General features: G+C 39.0%; 1 protein-coding gene across 5 annotated transcripts in view; it reads right to left on the bottom strand.

Annotated features, from left to right (window-relative positions):
• Positions 1-3,156: 3,156 nt before the first annotated feature.
• LOC134209120 (PAN2-PAN3 deadenylation complex subunit PAN3) overlaps positions 3,157-15,109 on the bottom strand; it is a 172,975-nt gene continuing 161,022 nt past the window's right edge. For all 5 annotated transcript variants that reach the window (XM_062685101.1, XM_062685102.1, XM_062685105.1 and 2 more), the window contains 3 exons: positions 7,757-7,948; positions 7,531-7,693; positions 3,157-7,467 (listed from right to left, as the gene is read on the bottom strand). In XM_062685101.1, the coding sequence (XP_062541085.1) occupies positions 7,357-7,467; positions 7,531-7,693; positions 7,757-7,948 (466 nt within the window). In that variant the 3' untranslated portion in view covers positions 3,157-7,356. The remainder of the gene's footprint in view (positions 7,468-7,530; positions 7,694-7,756; positions 7,949-15,109) is intronic.

The following is a 15,109-nucleotide window of genomic DNA, read 5'->3' as shown; positions in this document are numbered from 1 at the left end:
TATTGCAGAAATGCCGCGAACATAACGTGCCCACACGTCATCTATTGATCGACTTCAAAGCTGCATATGATACAATCGATCGGGACCAGCTATGGCAGCTAATGTACGAAAACGGATACCCGGTGACGTTGGATCGGGTGATGTGCGTAGTTCGAGTTTCAGCGGCATTCTCGAGTCCCTTTGATACGCACAGAGGGTTACGGCAAGGTGATGGTCTTTCGTGTCTGCTAATCAACATCGGTTTGGAGAGAGTAATACGAAGGGCAGAGATTGACACGAGTGGTACGATTTTCACGAAGTTCGTCTAGTTATTTGGTTTCGCTGACGACATTGATATTATGGCATGTAACTTTGAGAGGATGGAGGAAGCCTACATCAGACTGACAAGCGAAGCTAAACGGATTGGACTAGTCATCAACACGTCGAAGACGAAGTACATGATAGGAAGAGGCTCAAGAGAGGACAATTATTACAGCAATTCTCGCTTAACTTTTCAAAAGGACCTAAGTAACATTTTTTTCAAGAATTAATTTGAATAGCGCAATCAACAGAAAAACATGAAAGCTTTTGATTGCAGGACTCAAATTAATTCATGAAAAAAATGTTACTTAGGTCCTTTTGAAAAGTTAAGCGAGAATTATAAAATCTACTTGAACCGTTTGTTTGAGAAACTGCATATGTAACATTTTTGGCTAAACTGAGATTTTTATATATTCTGAATCCTCGTTCAAAAATACGTATTCTGGCAAAAATAAGAAAAAAAATGTTTAGGAATGTATAAAATTTCCTTCGTTTGTTTGAGAAACTACATATGTGCAGTGCACGCACTTTGAAGAGCAATTATGGAGTACTGCTTACATTTTTTGCACTGAAAGTGCCCCAGGGTGTTGAGTTTTGCTAAAAACTATTGATCTGTATCGAAGAAATCGAGAGATTCGGTGCAAATTTGTTCAAAAACAATTTTTTGTTGTTTTCTCGAAATAGTGTAAAATGGACTTATGCAGTTTCTCAAACAAATGATTCACTTAGTTTTCAATCAAACTCTAGATTCAATCAATTTATTATTACATTATTTCTAATTTACATGTCGTGTAAATTTAACTATTTTTTTGCTATGATATCTGTATTTGTATGTCTAACAACAAAAGCAGTTCATATTGAACTTGTTTCGGATATGCTGTTTACCCATCTTATTCTCATTTGATGAAGTGCGTATAATAAATTTAGGGATGTGAGACCCTGGATCGAGTTTTGTCCAAACCGTTTTACAAATCACAGAAATAAATCTCAACTGTTACAGAGGTGAGCCAGCCTAGGGCTGCAAGCCTCTTTAATAAAGAAATAAAAAAAAAATCTCAAGGGTATGTTTATAAGCACAATGATAACAAAGTCCAGTTATTCAATAAATTTTAGCTTAAAGAATTTCGCAGCTCCTTCGCTTTTATCGGCTAATCCAGCAGCAATAATATCAACTTCGATGGAAATAGATGTTTCATCGATCGAAGAAGCAACTCCATTGGATTTAGACCGCGAATATGAGGATAACGAAATTGATGTTGCTGGAGAAGTTGAATTGGGAAATGTCGACATCGATCAGCTAATACACGAAAATCCAAGGAAAACTCGCGACAAGCATTTGGCCCATGATCATGATTACGGATTGGATGTGGAGCGAGTTATTAATTCTATGGAGCGACTTGTTATCGTTGAGGGGGAGAACAATGTCTAAACAGAAAAAAGCTATCAGAAAAATATGTCTAAACGGTCTAAACAGAAGTCACGAATCAATCTCGTTTCAGAAAAAAGAAACAAACACAGATGGTGTTGCCGAGTAACTGTTACTGACGTTGGTGGTTTTTTAATTTACATTCTCGAAACACGATAAACAAAAAATCTTCAAAAATAGTATTAATGGTTGAGTTTTTGTGCAACAGATGGAAGCACTTTCATTGATTTTAGTGTCTCCGGTGAGATGTATGAAAAGTTTTGAACTCGGTTATCTTGTTGCTTCTTGCCATCTCTGAATCATCATTTCAGAGACCTGCCTGAGGATTGCGGCAGCCGCTGCACGCCTGGTCGCTGAAAGGATTTTGGTTCTGTTGCTTCCCGTTCCTGCTTTGGCTGCAGCAACCGATTTCCTCCGAGGGATTTGGCCCCTGCTCAGTAATCGGTCAATCGCACCTACCAGAATCTCGTCGATTACGATGAGGAACAGTAACTGTGATAGAATACATCCTTGTCTCACACCAGCTACGACCCGGACAGAGTCGGACAAGACCCCATTGTGCAGCACTCTTCATGAGAAGGCCTCGTACTGTACCTCGCTAAAGCCGATGATTTTCTCAGGAACCCCCTTGCGTCTCAGGGCGCCCCACATATTCTCGTGATTGAGATGGTCGAAAGCTTTTTCGTAGTCGTTGAATACCAAGTAAAGGAACTTTGACCGTTGACCTGCTCCAGAATGATGCGGAGCGTGACAATATGGTCCAAACAGGATCTTCCGGCACGGAATGCTGCCGCCGGAGAGTCGCATCGATCTTCTCCTGAATCCGGGCTAGGATAACTTTGCAAAGAACTTTGAGACCGTACACAGTAACATAATGCCTCGCCAGTTATCGGATACAGTCAGGTCACCCATTTTGGGCACCTTCACTAAGATACCTTGCATCTAGTCGATCGGGAAAGTGATGGTGCTTCGATATTGACGCGTGTTATACGTCTGATCCTAGGCAGATCATGCCCAGGTGGTGGTGACCTGGCTGACACTTGAAAAAGTTGTTCGAAGTGCTCGAACAAGCATTTCAGCTGGTCAGTTGGGTCGGTCAATAACTGACCATTCGCGTCATACACAGACATCGTCGCATTCGTCTTCACTCCGCTTAAGCGTCGTGAGATATCGTAGAGGATGCGAATGTCCCCGGTTGCTGCGGCTCTCGCTCCTTCGTCGGCCAGAGATTCCGCCCACGCTCGCTTGTCCCGTCGACATGAGCGTTTCGCTTCCGTCTCCAGAACCGAGCATCGTTCACGGACTAAGACTTTGGCTCCATGGGGGAGGGGGAGGTGGGGTATTGGTACTGCTCTAGGTAAAGGATTTTGGTTTTGGTGGGCCGTTATAAGGGAGTTCGGATGAACGCGAAAGAAATAACTCGAACAAAGTTTATGAAACATAAAATTTTCTTTGTCTTTTATTCGTGTTTTTGGTCTGACACAAGCAATGTTTGTCCGATTTTCTGTTTTGTTATTTTTTTGTAAGGCTTTTTCTCACTTTTTATATTTTTTTTCTCTCATTACAGTAATTTCTTCGTAAACCACTCCTTCATTTTACCACTGATGGGGTAATTTTTTCCGTTTCTACGTGTGGTTGATCATAAAAGGAAAACAATATAAATAGTTTTAAAAATGAGAGTATCTATGTGGACATTGTTGGAAATGGTTTAAATAAAATAAATCTGAATCAACAGAAATTATAATATTGAACAAAAAAGACATGACAGGAAAAAATATTATGAGATTAATTTTTCGTGAGATCAGTCATTATATACAATCATTGCACACGCAGATGTAAGGTTCAGGATCAAGGTGTTGAACCAACCACACGTCAACCATCTGTGTCGGGGTTGCCAGTGTTTCGGCCTGAGTGGTTACGTTTTGTGTTTTGTGCTTTTTTGTAGTTTTCATCTTTTTTATTACAAATATATCTCTTCTGCGTCTATAAGTTTATCTTCTCGGTTTCTCTTGTTTACTTCTGTTTCATTTGTTTTGTTTCTGCATCTCGTTTAAATATTATTTGTCACAGTAAAAAGTCTTTCTCCATTTCTCCATATAAACTCACATTTATCTCGTGTTTTTTGCATTCTTTTTCTTCTACCTTGCTACCTTGGTTTCATCCATTCACTCTTTGAAGTTTGTTTATGTTTGTTTTACCCACAGGAAGAATATGAATTCATTTGTTTTGCATTTATATTCGTGCACAATCAACGTATTTTGTCCCAGTTCTCCCCGTGTTGCTCTGTATAGAAATTTAATTCAGTTTTGCTTCCCTGTGTTAATACATAAAAGGTGTCTGTATGAGTGCTAGCGTAACTGTGTTTGCACATTTACATCTATTGGTTTACTCTGGTTTACATTTGTCGTCTTCTATCAGTTGAGATATTTTTCTGTTTGTTTTACTTTCCCTTGATTCTTTTATCAAATATGTTTGCCTACTCTTGATTCTGATTCGTTTTTATTCATATTTCCTACTTTCGATCTAATCACTTTTTCGATTTATCTTCTTAATATATTTTTAAAACACCACTAAAAGGATTAACATTTTTTCCATTTCTTCTGTTCGCCCACTATAGTAAGGATCGTTTAAAAGTATCTCTCACTTCTGGTTGCCATTATAATTTTATTTTCTACTCGAAAAAGCTTTCAATATAGAGCAAATTATACGCTTGCACAGTACGGATTTGTTTCAGTTTCAACATTAGGCTGGCCGGAAATGCTTGTATTTGTTTGTATGCACTGCACAGTACTCGGGAAGAACTGAAAAGCGATTGGAAAAGGATCGGAAAACCGATCGACGGGACACGCCTACTTTGCACGAACCCAATAATAACGAGAGACATCGATGAGAAAACCAAGAAATGCTTCCTACCATCTAGTGTGAGTGTGTATGCGTGTATGGGGGAAGGGAGGGGCTGTGTTTTCCTTGCGGAAAGAGTGTGAGTGTTTTACTTTGCGTATCGTACGTTCTGTTTTCCATTTTAAAAATATATCTCATGTCTGTTTATTGTATTTCATTTTTGCTTCATATTTTTCAAACTTCAAATACTACGGACTTATGTACTAGCAAAATAATAATAATATTAATAATTACTACCATCCTATATCAAATAATATTCTAATTTCTAGTCGATCAATAAACAGGAAATAAAGACGCGCACAAAACAGAACTCTAAAAATATAATTTATAGCAGTAAAAATAACATCACAAACAATTCTGATTTGCTTAACTCAGTTTAGTAGATGATCAGCTCGCATCACGGAAAATAAGATAACCGGCTGTCCGGGCAAATTTTGACTTTGTGTGAGTAGTTCCACCATGTGGGTTGTTAGTGCCGTGTTCAAAGTGAAAAACCCGTGTTCAGATTGATAGAATTTCTTTATTCTTTAATTTGCAAGACCAATTATGATGTCCGAATCAAGAGGTAAGAGTCAACGATTGTCTACATAGTTTTTTTAGTGAAACGAAGTCTGTGCCCAAATGGCATAAGGTCATGTGGTATGCGTATGAAGGCCATTTTGTAATAATAAACTTCGACAAAAGTGAAGGTGCAATGTAAAAAAGTATGCACTGTAAATTAGTATTATGGGGCATTTGAAATAATGTTGAATGGTGAGAAGAGAATGATTTGTTGGCATATTTTTTATGAAATAAATTATATTGTATATTTTTTTTGATAAATATGGTATTTGTTCCATTATTAAAAACATGCACCTATATTCAAATGTTTGAAAATCGGACGTTTTCGGCTTAATTGTCGGGAATTTGCGTGTATTCACAAAGATTTTATCGGGATTACTTATAAGAGAGTTTTTATATGAGAATTTTTCAAAAAATTCCGCCGGTTTTTCCTCTACGGGAATTTCATCAGAATAATTTGTGAAAAAATTCCTGAATTAAATCCATAGAAAATTTCTTGTTATTATAAAATTTAGAAAGGAATGATTTCAAAAATAGCATTGTTATATGTTTTAAGGTGCAAGAAAATTTTGACGAAGGAAAGAGGCTACCGATCGAACCACCGTTAACGCAACGGTGTGTCGTTTGTCTCTTTCCGTCTTACGCAAAATTGTAGCTGCTACACCGAGCGGCAGCACAAATTCTTCATCAAAACACGTGATTGTTGGCAGTGGTGCAATTTATCTACAGCGCCTGCTGAGTGCGATTCTTTTGTTTTGTATTTTTCAATGCTCATCCCTGCCTGCGATGATGCTTTTCAGTTAGAAATCAAAGCATGAATAGGCTAGTATTGAAACTCAGTTTGCCGACAATGCGGGCTGAAGCTGACCGTCTTACAGCTTCGTCTGACACATTTCCTGTCTTTTTCTTTCAAGTGATAGTATTCACCATGCATTTACAAAGGGTCCACACTTTCACGCATCAGCGAGTCTCACCGTACATGGGGTGAGAAAAGAGCTCTTTTGTTTACTTTATTCCTTACTGTTACTGCTAACCATTCATTGCTAGGGAGTGAGTGTGAACAGGCAATGGTATCAGTATCGTACAAACCTTACTCACTGAGACTGAAAATTCGCAGCTCTGGTTGTTGGTTGCCAACTTTACTCCGTCTTTAAGTACTTTGTTTGACAAATACTATCCCACGGAAGCTATCACAATGCAAAGTGATGAACATTAGCGTTAGGGAATTAAACTCCACCTAATATATCTCTTTCAAAAAACGAAAATAGGATAGTTCAAGATTTTTAGCGCAATATCGCATCTTATCGTATCAAATGCCATTTTTTATTTATTTTTTCCAATAAGCGAAACTTTAGTTAATGGACATCACAATTCTACAAATACAATTTGATATGAACTAAGAAAAAAAGCACTTTCAATGTCTTACCTACCCAATCTGATACACAACGATCCTACCACTTGAACACCACACCTACGCACCTCTAATCTTTACCGATTGATCCATTTCTAGACTTGTCTCGATCTCGTTCTTTATCGTTGCTTCGCTTCTCTTTCGTTTCTACTCAATGTTACTACTACAGTTCGCTTGAAAGTGAGTATGTGTGCTCCTATTCTGATTTGGTGTGGGCTTTTTTTCATGTAGAATTGTAAATATTGGATTCCCACACAATGTTGATGATGATGTGCTTTCTCATTAGAGTAATTCTTGATTCACTTTCTGCCGCAAAAGCTTGTCGCCTTTTCTAAGTTGTTGTTGTTCTAACAGTTTTTTTTACATAATCTTCTCGCTTCAATACAATTTATTACAATTTACTTGTTGTTTTTTGTTTTGTTTTGCATCTGTTTCATCTCTATGGTTTCGGGGTGTATGTGTATAAAAATAAGATCAAATAAGATCACGAACATACCTCTTTTAGTAGTTGTATTAGAAACTGCATTCTTTCGCTTTCTCTCTCCCACATTAAACCTGTTGGGTGTTGTTTCTGTTTGTTGTTGGTTGCTGTTGTGGTTGTTGTATCATCATAATCATAATCGCCTAGAACAGCTGACTAAACTGCATTTTCACATTTTCTCCTACATACACAGACAAAAATATTACACATCTCTCGAGCCTCAAGTTAAGTTTTCGATTTTGTTTCTTTTTTTTGGGGTATGACGCGAACCTCCTATTACACGGTGGCCGCCGCTGCCAGTTCGGAAAATGCTTGCTCTAAACAGTGCTTCAGCTCAGCATAAGTCACTACTAATACTGATTGTTCATCACGTGACATCAGCTGAACCTAAGGGGTGATTGACGATCAATTGAAATTACAAACTGAAGAAGAATTTACTATCGTTGTTACCTTTTCTATGGTGCCCGCGTCCAGTTTGTTGAGGCACTGAACGATGTGGGACTGGTTCAGCCAAGGACGGCCGTCCTCCGTGACGGTGTGAAAGAGGTAATCTCGGAACAGTTTCAGCATGTAGCGATCGCCCGTTTCGGACCACGTGACGTCCAGGTTAAGTCTAGTATTGAAACGATTGAATTAGAACGCCACATCGTTATTCGATTCGATTGATGATACTCACTCTGGTCGCTCATTGACGGTGCCCAACTTGACCAGCAATCGGTAGAGACGACCGTTTTCCATCTCCCTTGCCAGTTCGTCTTCCTGAATATCACATTGGGATTGTAGTGCATCAAGCTGCACGTAAAAGCGAGCTCCGATCATCGGCATGATCTCCGTCACCGAGCGTCGACTGCTCGTTGAGAGCAAATATCTGAGGAAAAAATAATAATGAATAAAACACTGATTTTGATTGTATACAATTAAATGCTGTAGCTCTAATGTGAACACATAGAGCAGTGTTATCCATTATATTTGAAGCATTACTTTCTGGTTGTACCGAAGGGACTATGGGCTTGGCGGCAATGGAAACGGTTTAGCGGGTCGGGAATGTAGTCCTGCCTCCCTCGGTGATCCCTAACCCCGCACTTCCTGGTCAACCCAGGATGTCTGTTGAGCAGATTCCCCCTCCATTGTTTAGGAAGAAAAAAAAAAAAAGAGCAGTGTTATCCAGCATTTTCCTCGATAGTTATCGGGATCTGATACGTTCGTAGTTATTTTGATCAGCAATGGACAGAGACACCCGCTAACCCGCTGTCTACCACCGTCAGTGTCGGCAGAGGTGTTGAAGCGCATCGACGAAGGAAAAAGCACCTGGGCCGATCTACCATAGGGCTTAGTACCCATTTCTGGACCAGGACCTTTAGAAGTGGATCTGATACACACGCTATTAATACCTCACGTCAATACTCACGCTACCACATGTCTGCCGATGACAATCGACCGCCAGTTAAGGGCTACGTTTAGTATAGCATGGGCACTGTTTTCCTTATGATATTAGCTAGAGTGAGGAAGTACGACCTAGGGACTTGCCTAGGATGCGATGGGGTTTGAAAGTGGGCTCTGTTGAACTTCTATGAGAAGCTGCATGTATCCGCAGTGTCAGACCCTACTTAGCGACCGTGTGCCGCTCAATGCGTACAAGCTAGTACAGGTGTTGGGTGGAAATTCAATCAAATTTAACTCGACTACTCAAAAGTCTATTCTTCAAGGAGCTGCGGCTCCAACAGCGTCTGTTATAGCCAAAAACTATTGTTCATGGAAGTAAAAAAAACGTCAATGAAAGATCGAGAACTGACCGTGACCTCTTTTGGCATGGCAACACCAATTAGAACAAGGAATATTTGAACGTTTGCTCAGATAGGTGAGCTGGCACAACTCGCCAGCGATGCACGACGCATGAAGTTCGGAATTTTAGGACTGAGAGGAGTCCGTTGATCAAACTTTGGAGAACACAAACTACCGTCGGGACAGGTATTGCTCTATTAGTTTCCTGCTAAACTAAACCCAAAACACAAGCAGCGCTCATTAAGTGGGAATCAATTAGTAAGGAACCTCACGATAATACAATGTTATGCGCCGACCGATGTTGCCGAGTTACAGGACCAGAAAAATTCTACAGTGAACTGAAAACCGTCGTGGATGACGTTCCGAAAGGTGACATCAAGATCTACATGGGCGACTTTAATGCGAAGATTGAGTGAGCTGTGAAAACGGTGAGCTGTTTGCAGAGTTCTGTGGCCATAACGACATGGTGATTGGGTGATCGTTCTTTCCCCATAGACCAGTGCACAAAGTCACGTGGGTCTGTCGTGATGGACAAACTGAACATCAAATTATCCACATCTACATCAGCCGAAAATGAAGGCGGAGCCTTCTTGAGTCCGTAATAAATGCAGCGCTTACATCGCGTCTGACCATCATCTTTGAATTGGCGAGATCCGATTACGCATTGCTTGAATTCAGTGGCAGGAGGAATTTCTAAAACTATCAATTTCTCAAGAAAATTTGGAATGCGATTCAAAACGCGCCGACTAGAAGATCCAGCTGTGAAGAGATCGTTCGTTGAAGAACTTGAAACTCAGGCAGCTTATGTTCCAGAAGGTGGCAGCGTAAAAGAGCAGTAGACGGCCATCAAGGATGCCTTTATCGAAACAAGCTAGAACAAGTAACAACCTGTGTGAGATACGTATACACTGCGGAAGGAGTGCATTACACATGCAACCTGGCGGAAAATTTAAGAACGTAGAGAAGCAAAAGCCGCGATAGAGCGGGAAAGAACCAGAGCAGTCAAGTACGAGGCCCGTCAACGGTAGTCGGCTCTAGATAAGGAAATTAAACGCTGCTGTTTACGGGACAAGCGAGCGTGAGTAGACTTCCTGACTAACGAAGTGGAGTAAGCTGCAACAACTGACGAAATTCATATTCTCTACGACATCTGTGTCGACGCGGAATACCCGATTGTATCCCACAGATACATCGGGAAACACCTGGAAATTCATCATTCAAGGCCCAGTAGTCCCTTGGACTACAGTGAAAAAATCAAATATTTTACTGCACCAAATCTAGTAGGCCAAGCAATTTAAATATGTTTAAAATGTGCTGTATTAGTATAAGCCAAAACCACCCAGAAAGTGGTCAAACAGTTTGGTCGCTGTGCGTGGAAAATTAAATTTCTGGTAAATCTTTAGCAGCGTATTATTCTAACCACGATGTTTTTCTGAGTGAAAATCGAAATGGACACCATCAAACCAAGTAAGTGAATTCCATTGATATTTGTGAAAACTAAGAGTGAAATCAGTAGTGATTCAGTTTTATTCCAAATTTTCGACCACTATTCTAGTTTGAATCTGGAGCAAAATAGAACAAACTCACTGTTATCCCCAGCAGTGTTCCATTCATGTTTTTCAAATTTAGATGAAACCATTAAGTTGCTGCCAATTGCTGTAATTGCAAAGGGGATTGATCTGTAGATAAAATCAGAGACGTTGTTTATAGATAGAGACCCGCGCAGAGTGAAGCCAAAAGTACCAAACGAACCGTCAAACGCGGTACCAAACGAGCAAAGTAAACAAACATTACCAATCGGTGCTAAATGCGAGATAAGTATTAAAATCAACATTATAGAAAATATGTCAAAGTATTTAAAGTTAATTAAATGACGCTGTTTTTGGAGTTCTTATACCAAGTTTATTACTGCATTTCGTCATATTTGTCGTTGCATTATATGGCAATGGTGCTGAACAAGGCAGGATACATGGTTGGAGCCAACGAAATAACTGCTCATACTGAGAGTCATTTCAAGTTCTCACAAATTTTTATGTTGCCAATCGCACAGGATATTTTTGTTTGCTGGCCGTAAGGCCAGAATTGTTTTCAGAAAAATATATTAAGCTCTTTTAGTGGAATGTATTAAACCGTCTAAGACGAATTAAGTACTGTCCATTTAATTCCACTAGTTAATTTTCGTAATCTTTGCAGATACGTATTTCGACCACAACTGTGTGGTCGTCTTCAGTGTCTTGTACTTGACTCGAGTCGAGTCAAGTACAAGACGACCACAGTTGTGGTCGAAATACGTATCTGCAAAGATTACGAAAATTAACTAGTGGAATTAAATGGACAGTACTTAATTCGTCTTAGACGGTCAGAATTGTTTTATTCTCTCCGCGTGTCTCTATATAACATCGTCTCTGGTTTAACCGATTCAATACGGATGGGTCATATATGACCCAAGATGAAAATCAGCTGTCAAAAATCAGTTTTAAGAGATAAAGCCTAGCTTTCTTCAGCAAAAATGTTCAACATTGATTGTTCCACCCAGGAAAAATATTGAACATGTCAGGATATGCGCACTAGACTGGCCCAGCTTAGTATGGGGAGAAAAAAATGTTGTCGAATTCCAGGGGGCACCCCCCAGGATTGTGTCTTCTGGTGAGAAAATCAATTTCTCAAAATGTCAGCTCAATCGCTTGTTGCATAAGCTGGCGCATTTGATTTGAAGTTTGTATGGGGATTTTAGCCAAAATATATAGGGAAATACACCTCCGTCACTCATTCGATCTGGAAATGGGTTCTGATTGCTCGATTGAGCTCAGAATTGCAAAAAGGGCAGTTGACATGCTACAGAACAATTTCACAGAACATTGTACGATGATTAAATGAACTTTTACTTAGCTTTCGGCTAATTTATTAGGAGCTGGATTGCGTTATTTTGGATTTATTGTTCGAATCGTATCAGCCGAAAACTATATAAAAGTTCATTTAATCATCGTACAATGTTCTGTGAAATTGTTCTGCAACATACCAACTGCCCTTTTTGTAATTCTGAGCTCAATCGAGCAATCAGAACCAATTTCCAGATCGAATGAGTGACGGAGGTGTGTTTTCCTATATATTTTGACTGAAATCCCCATACAAACTTCAAATCAAATGCGCCAGCTTATGCTACAAGCGATTGAGCTGCAATTTTGAGAGATTGATTTTCTCACCAAAAGACACTCCTGGAAGGTGCCCCGTGGAATTCAACAACTTTTTGTTTCCTGGACCAGTCTAATGGGCACTAGGATGACCTAGAACATCCAAAATATCCTTGAGTTTTGATTTCGATGTTCTAAGGAATAAAAAACATGCTTCACCATATATTTACGAAGTCCTTCACCATAAGATTTACGAAGTCCTCACTATTTTCTTCGTTACACCGTTATAGACACACTAAAGAATTAGTTCAACATCTAAGATGCTCCAAACTGTCTTTGAGTTCAATTCTTAACGTTAGAATCAATCAACAAGAAGATCTACGATGTCCTTACTATTTTTATGAGTTGGAATAGCTCCACGAGTCTTCGTTACACCATTATAGATACTACAGAATTCACACTCCAAACTGTCTTTGAATTCAGATCTTAATGTTAAAATCGATTAACAGGAAGATAAACGATGTTCATACTATTTTATGAGTTGGAATGGGTCCACCGGACTTCATTACAAGATTATAGACACATTACAGAATTCATGGAACATCCACGACACACCAAATTGCCATCGAGTTCAGGAAGATCTAGGATGTCTCCCTACGATCAAATTACTGGGGGTATAATAAGTATATATATTTGAACGTTATATATATATATATATATATATATATATATATATATATATATATATATATATATATATATATATATTCTGTAGTATATATATATATATATATATATATATATATATATATATATATATATATATATATATATATATTCATATTCGCTTCATATTCTGTAGTATATATATATATATATATATATATATATATATATATATATATATATATATATATATATATATATATATATATATATATATATATATATATATATAAACGTTTCAATGATATATTTTATTCCATTACATGTCCACGTGGTAAGAATAAAAGCAATTCTTGCATAAGTGCTAATCACAAGCTATACAGTGTGTATCGGTCTTGAGATCGAAACCTTTTGCTGTACGACTTCTTATATCTCCGACGAGAATAAGATCATCTTTACCCAGTGACTTCCTCTTCGATGGTCTTCCTCGTTGACTTTCGATTCCTTCGGTTCCTTTTGCAATTAGTTGTTCTGCTAATGGAACAAGGAAATCGATAAAGGAAAGCTTATCGATTCCTTTCAACTCTTTGAAAACAACGAAAGAGTTAAAAACTGCAATCAAGAAAAGCTTGTAAAACACACGACGCCACCACATATTTGTTTTTCGATCAAAATCGTATAGTGTAACCATTTGACCGGCATGATCGACTCCTCCCATTATTATAAAATGCTATCGCTTCAGGACAACTGACGTCACTTTTAGTACCGGTTTTAGAAGTACGCTTCACGGTTGTAATGTTGCTTGATTGGCAATTGCTGACTACGAGCACATCTTTCGTGTCCTGCCAACGACAAAGCGTAATCCCATCCGCTGTATGCTGGAACTCGGAACTATATTTATCCAGCTTGGTGTTAAGTTTTGGCAAATTCTTACGATTTTTCTGAATAGTTCCCACGCCGCAGCATGGCATCTTTCGTAGCAGTTAGAGTGATGTAAAGAATCTATCGAAGCACAAATAAATGGAGTCGACTTCATCCCTCAGAATGGATTTCAGCAGTCCTTGCACAATCCTCTCCCCCAGTGTAACCTCTGATTTCGTTGATGTATCTTTTCCACAATAAACCTGAACCTCGTACACATAGCCAGTTAATGCATCGCAACGGTCCCAAAACTTAACTCCACGCTTAATGGCTTTCAGAGGCTGGTATTGCTTGAAAGATAAACGACCAAGGAATTTCACCATCATTTCATCAATGGACTGTTGAACACTGTTAGATCGCATTCTTTAAAATGACGAATGGAACATTGGCAACACTTTTTCAAGATAATATAACTTACTGGGCCTTCCGGTTTCTCCGGTGAATTGAAGTAAAGTTTCGAAAAAAGGTATTGAAACCGATATCGGGCCATTGCGCTTTTGATTAGGTCATTACCAAGAGAAGGTTTCTTGAACCAATACATGTTAATGTGCGGAAGGTTGTTGTAACAGGTTACAAGGCATATACCGAATACTGTTTTTCAAATACGAATACTGTAATTCTTGCGCTGTAGCCGATGATTTTTTATTACCCTTATTCTTCGAGAAAATATCAAGTCTCTCGTTTGTACGTGCGGTTATAACATCCCAAAACTTTTGCGGAAGAAAGGCAATCAGAACATCGAGCTCAGAGGAGTTCTTATCAACTTCATTCGAAATCATAATTTCCCTATCCACCGGAAGTTTTCTTGGGGGACTGAAGTTTTTGAAGGATGAACTCCACGAGGACGTGTCAAATTTCTCAAAGGCTTCGTCCACCTCTTCGACTGCACTGTAAGTAAAATAAAAAAGTCATGCCAAGTCCCACCATAAAGGCTTTTTGCATATCTTACGAAGCATGGTCTGCATCACATATATCAAATTCCTCTGCCTCGGAGCTAGTATCATCTGATGAGCTTGAGCTTGATTGACTGTTCGTAGTTGCTACTCCATTATGACCAGATCAGCTGTTCTTGCACAGGGAACCAACAGATGTTTGCTTGGGACTAGCACACATCTTCAATGTACAAGTACTGGTGATCTCATTTGTTAGGTCATACTGGCGCCTGCCACGTCAGAATGCAAGTCAATGTAGGGAAGGGGAGGAAGTGATGATGCAATCACCGAATATACCTCTGCACTTGCCACGAGTTCATGCGGAATTTGTTGGCATTTCTGGGTTAGGATGGAGAGGCAGCGGTCCGTCTTGGTTAACGAGCTGCCAATGTGATAGATAGGAGAAGGTAACTGATGGAATTTCTAGTTGGATGTAGGAAACGAGCTCTATAAGTTCATTTCCAATTCTAGCAGATTACTGTTAGAATACTCAAATTGAAGGTATAGGAATAGTAATGGAAACGGTATGGAAGTCCATTTCCAGTTCGAGCGATTGCTAGAACATGAGAAATAAAGAGAAAGATACAAAGTAGGAGA

The sequence above is a fragment of the Armigeres subalbatus genome, chromosome 2 (assembly GCF_024139115.2).
Source record: "Armigeres subalbatus isolate Guangzhou_Male chromosome 2, GZ_Asu_2, whole genome shotgun sequence".
In the NCBI taxonomy this organism is placed as follows: domain Eukaryota; kingdom Metazoa; phylum Arthropoda; class Insecta; order Diptera; family Culicidae; genus Armigeres; species Armigeres subalbatus.
This window is presented reverse-complemented; position numbering and strand designations above follow the sequence as displayed.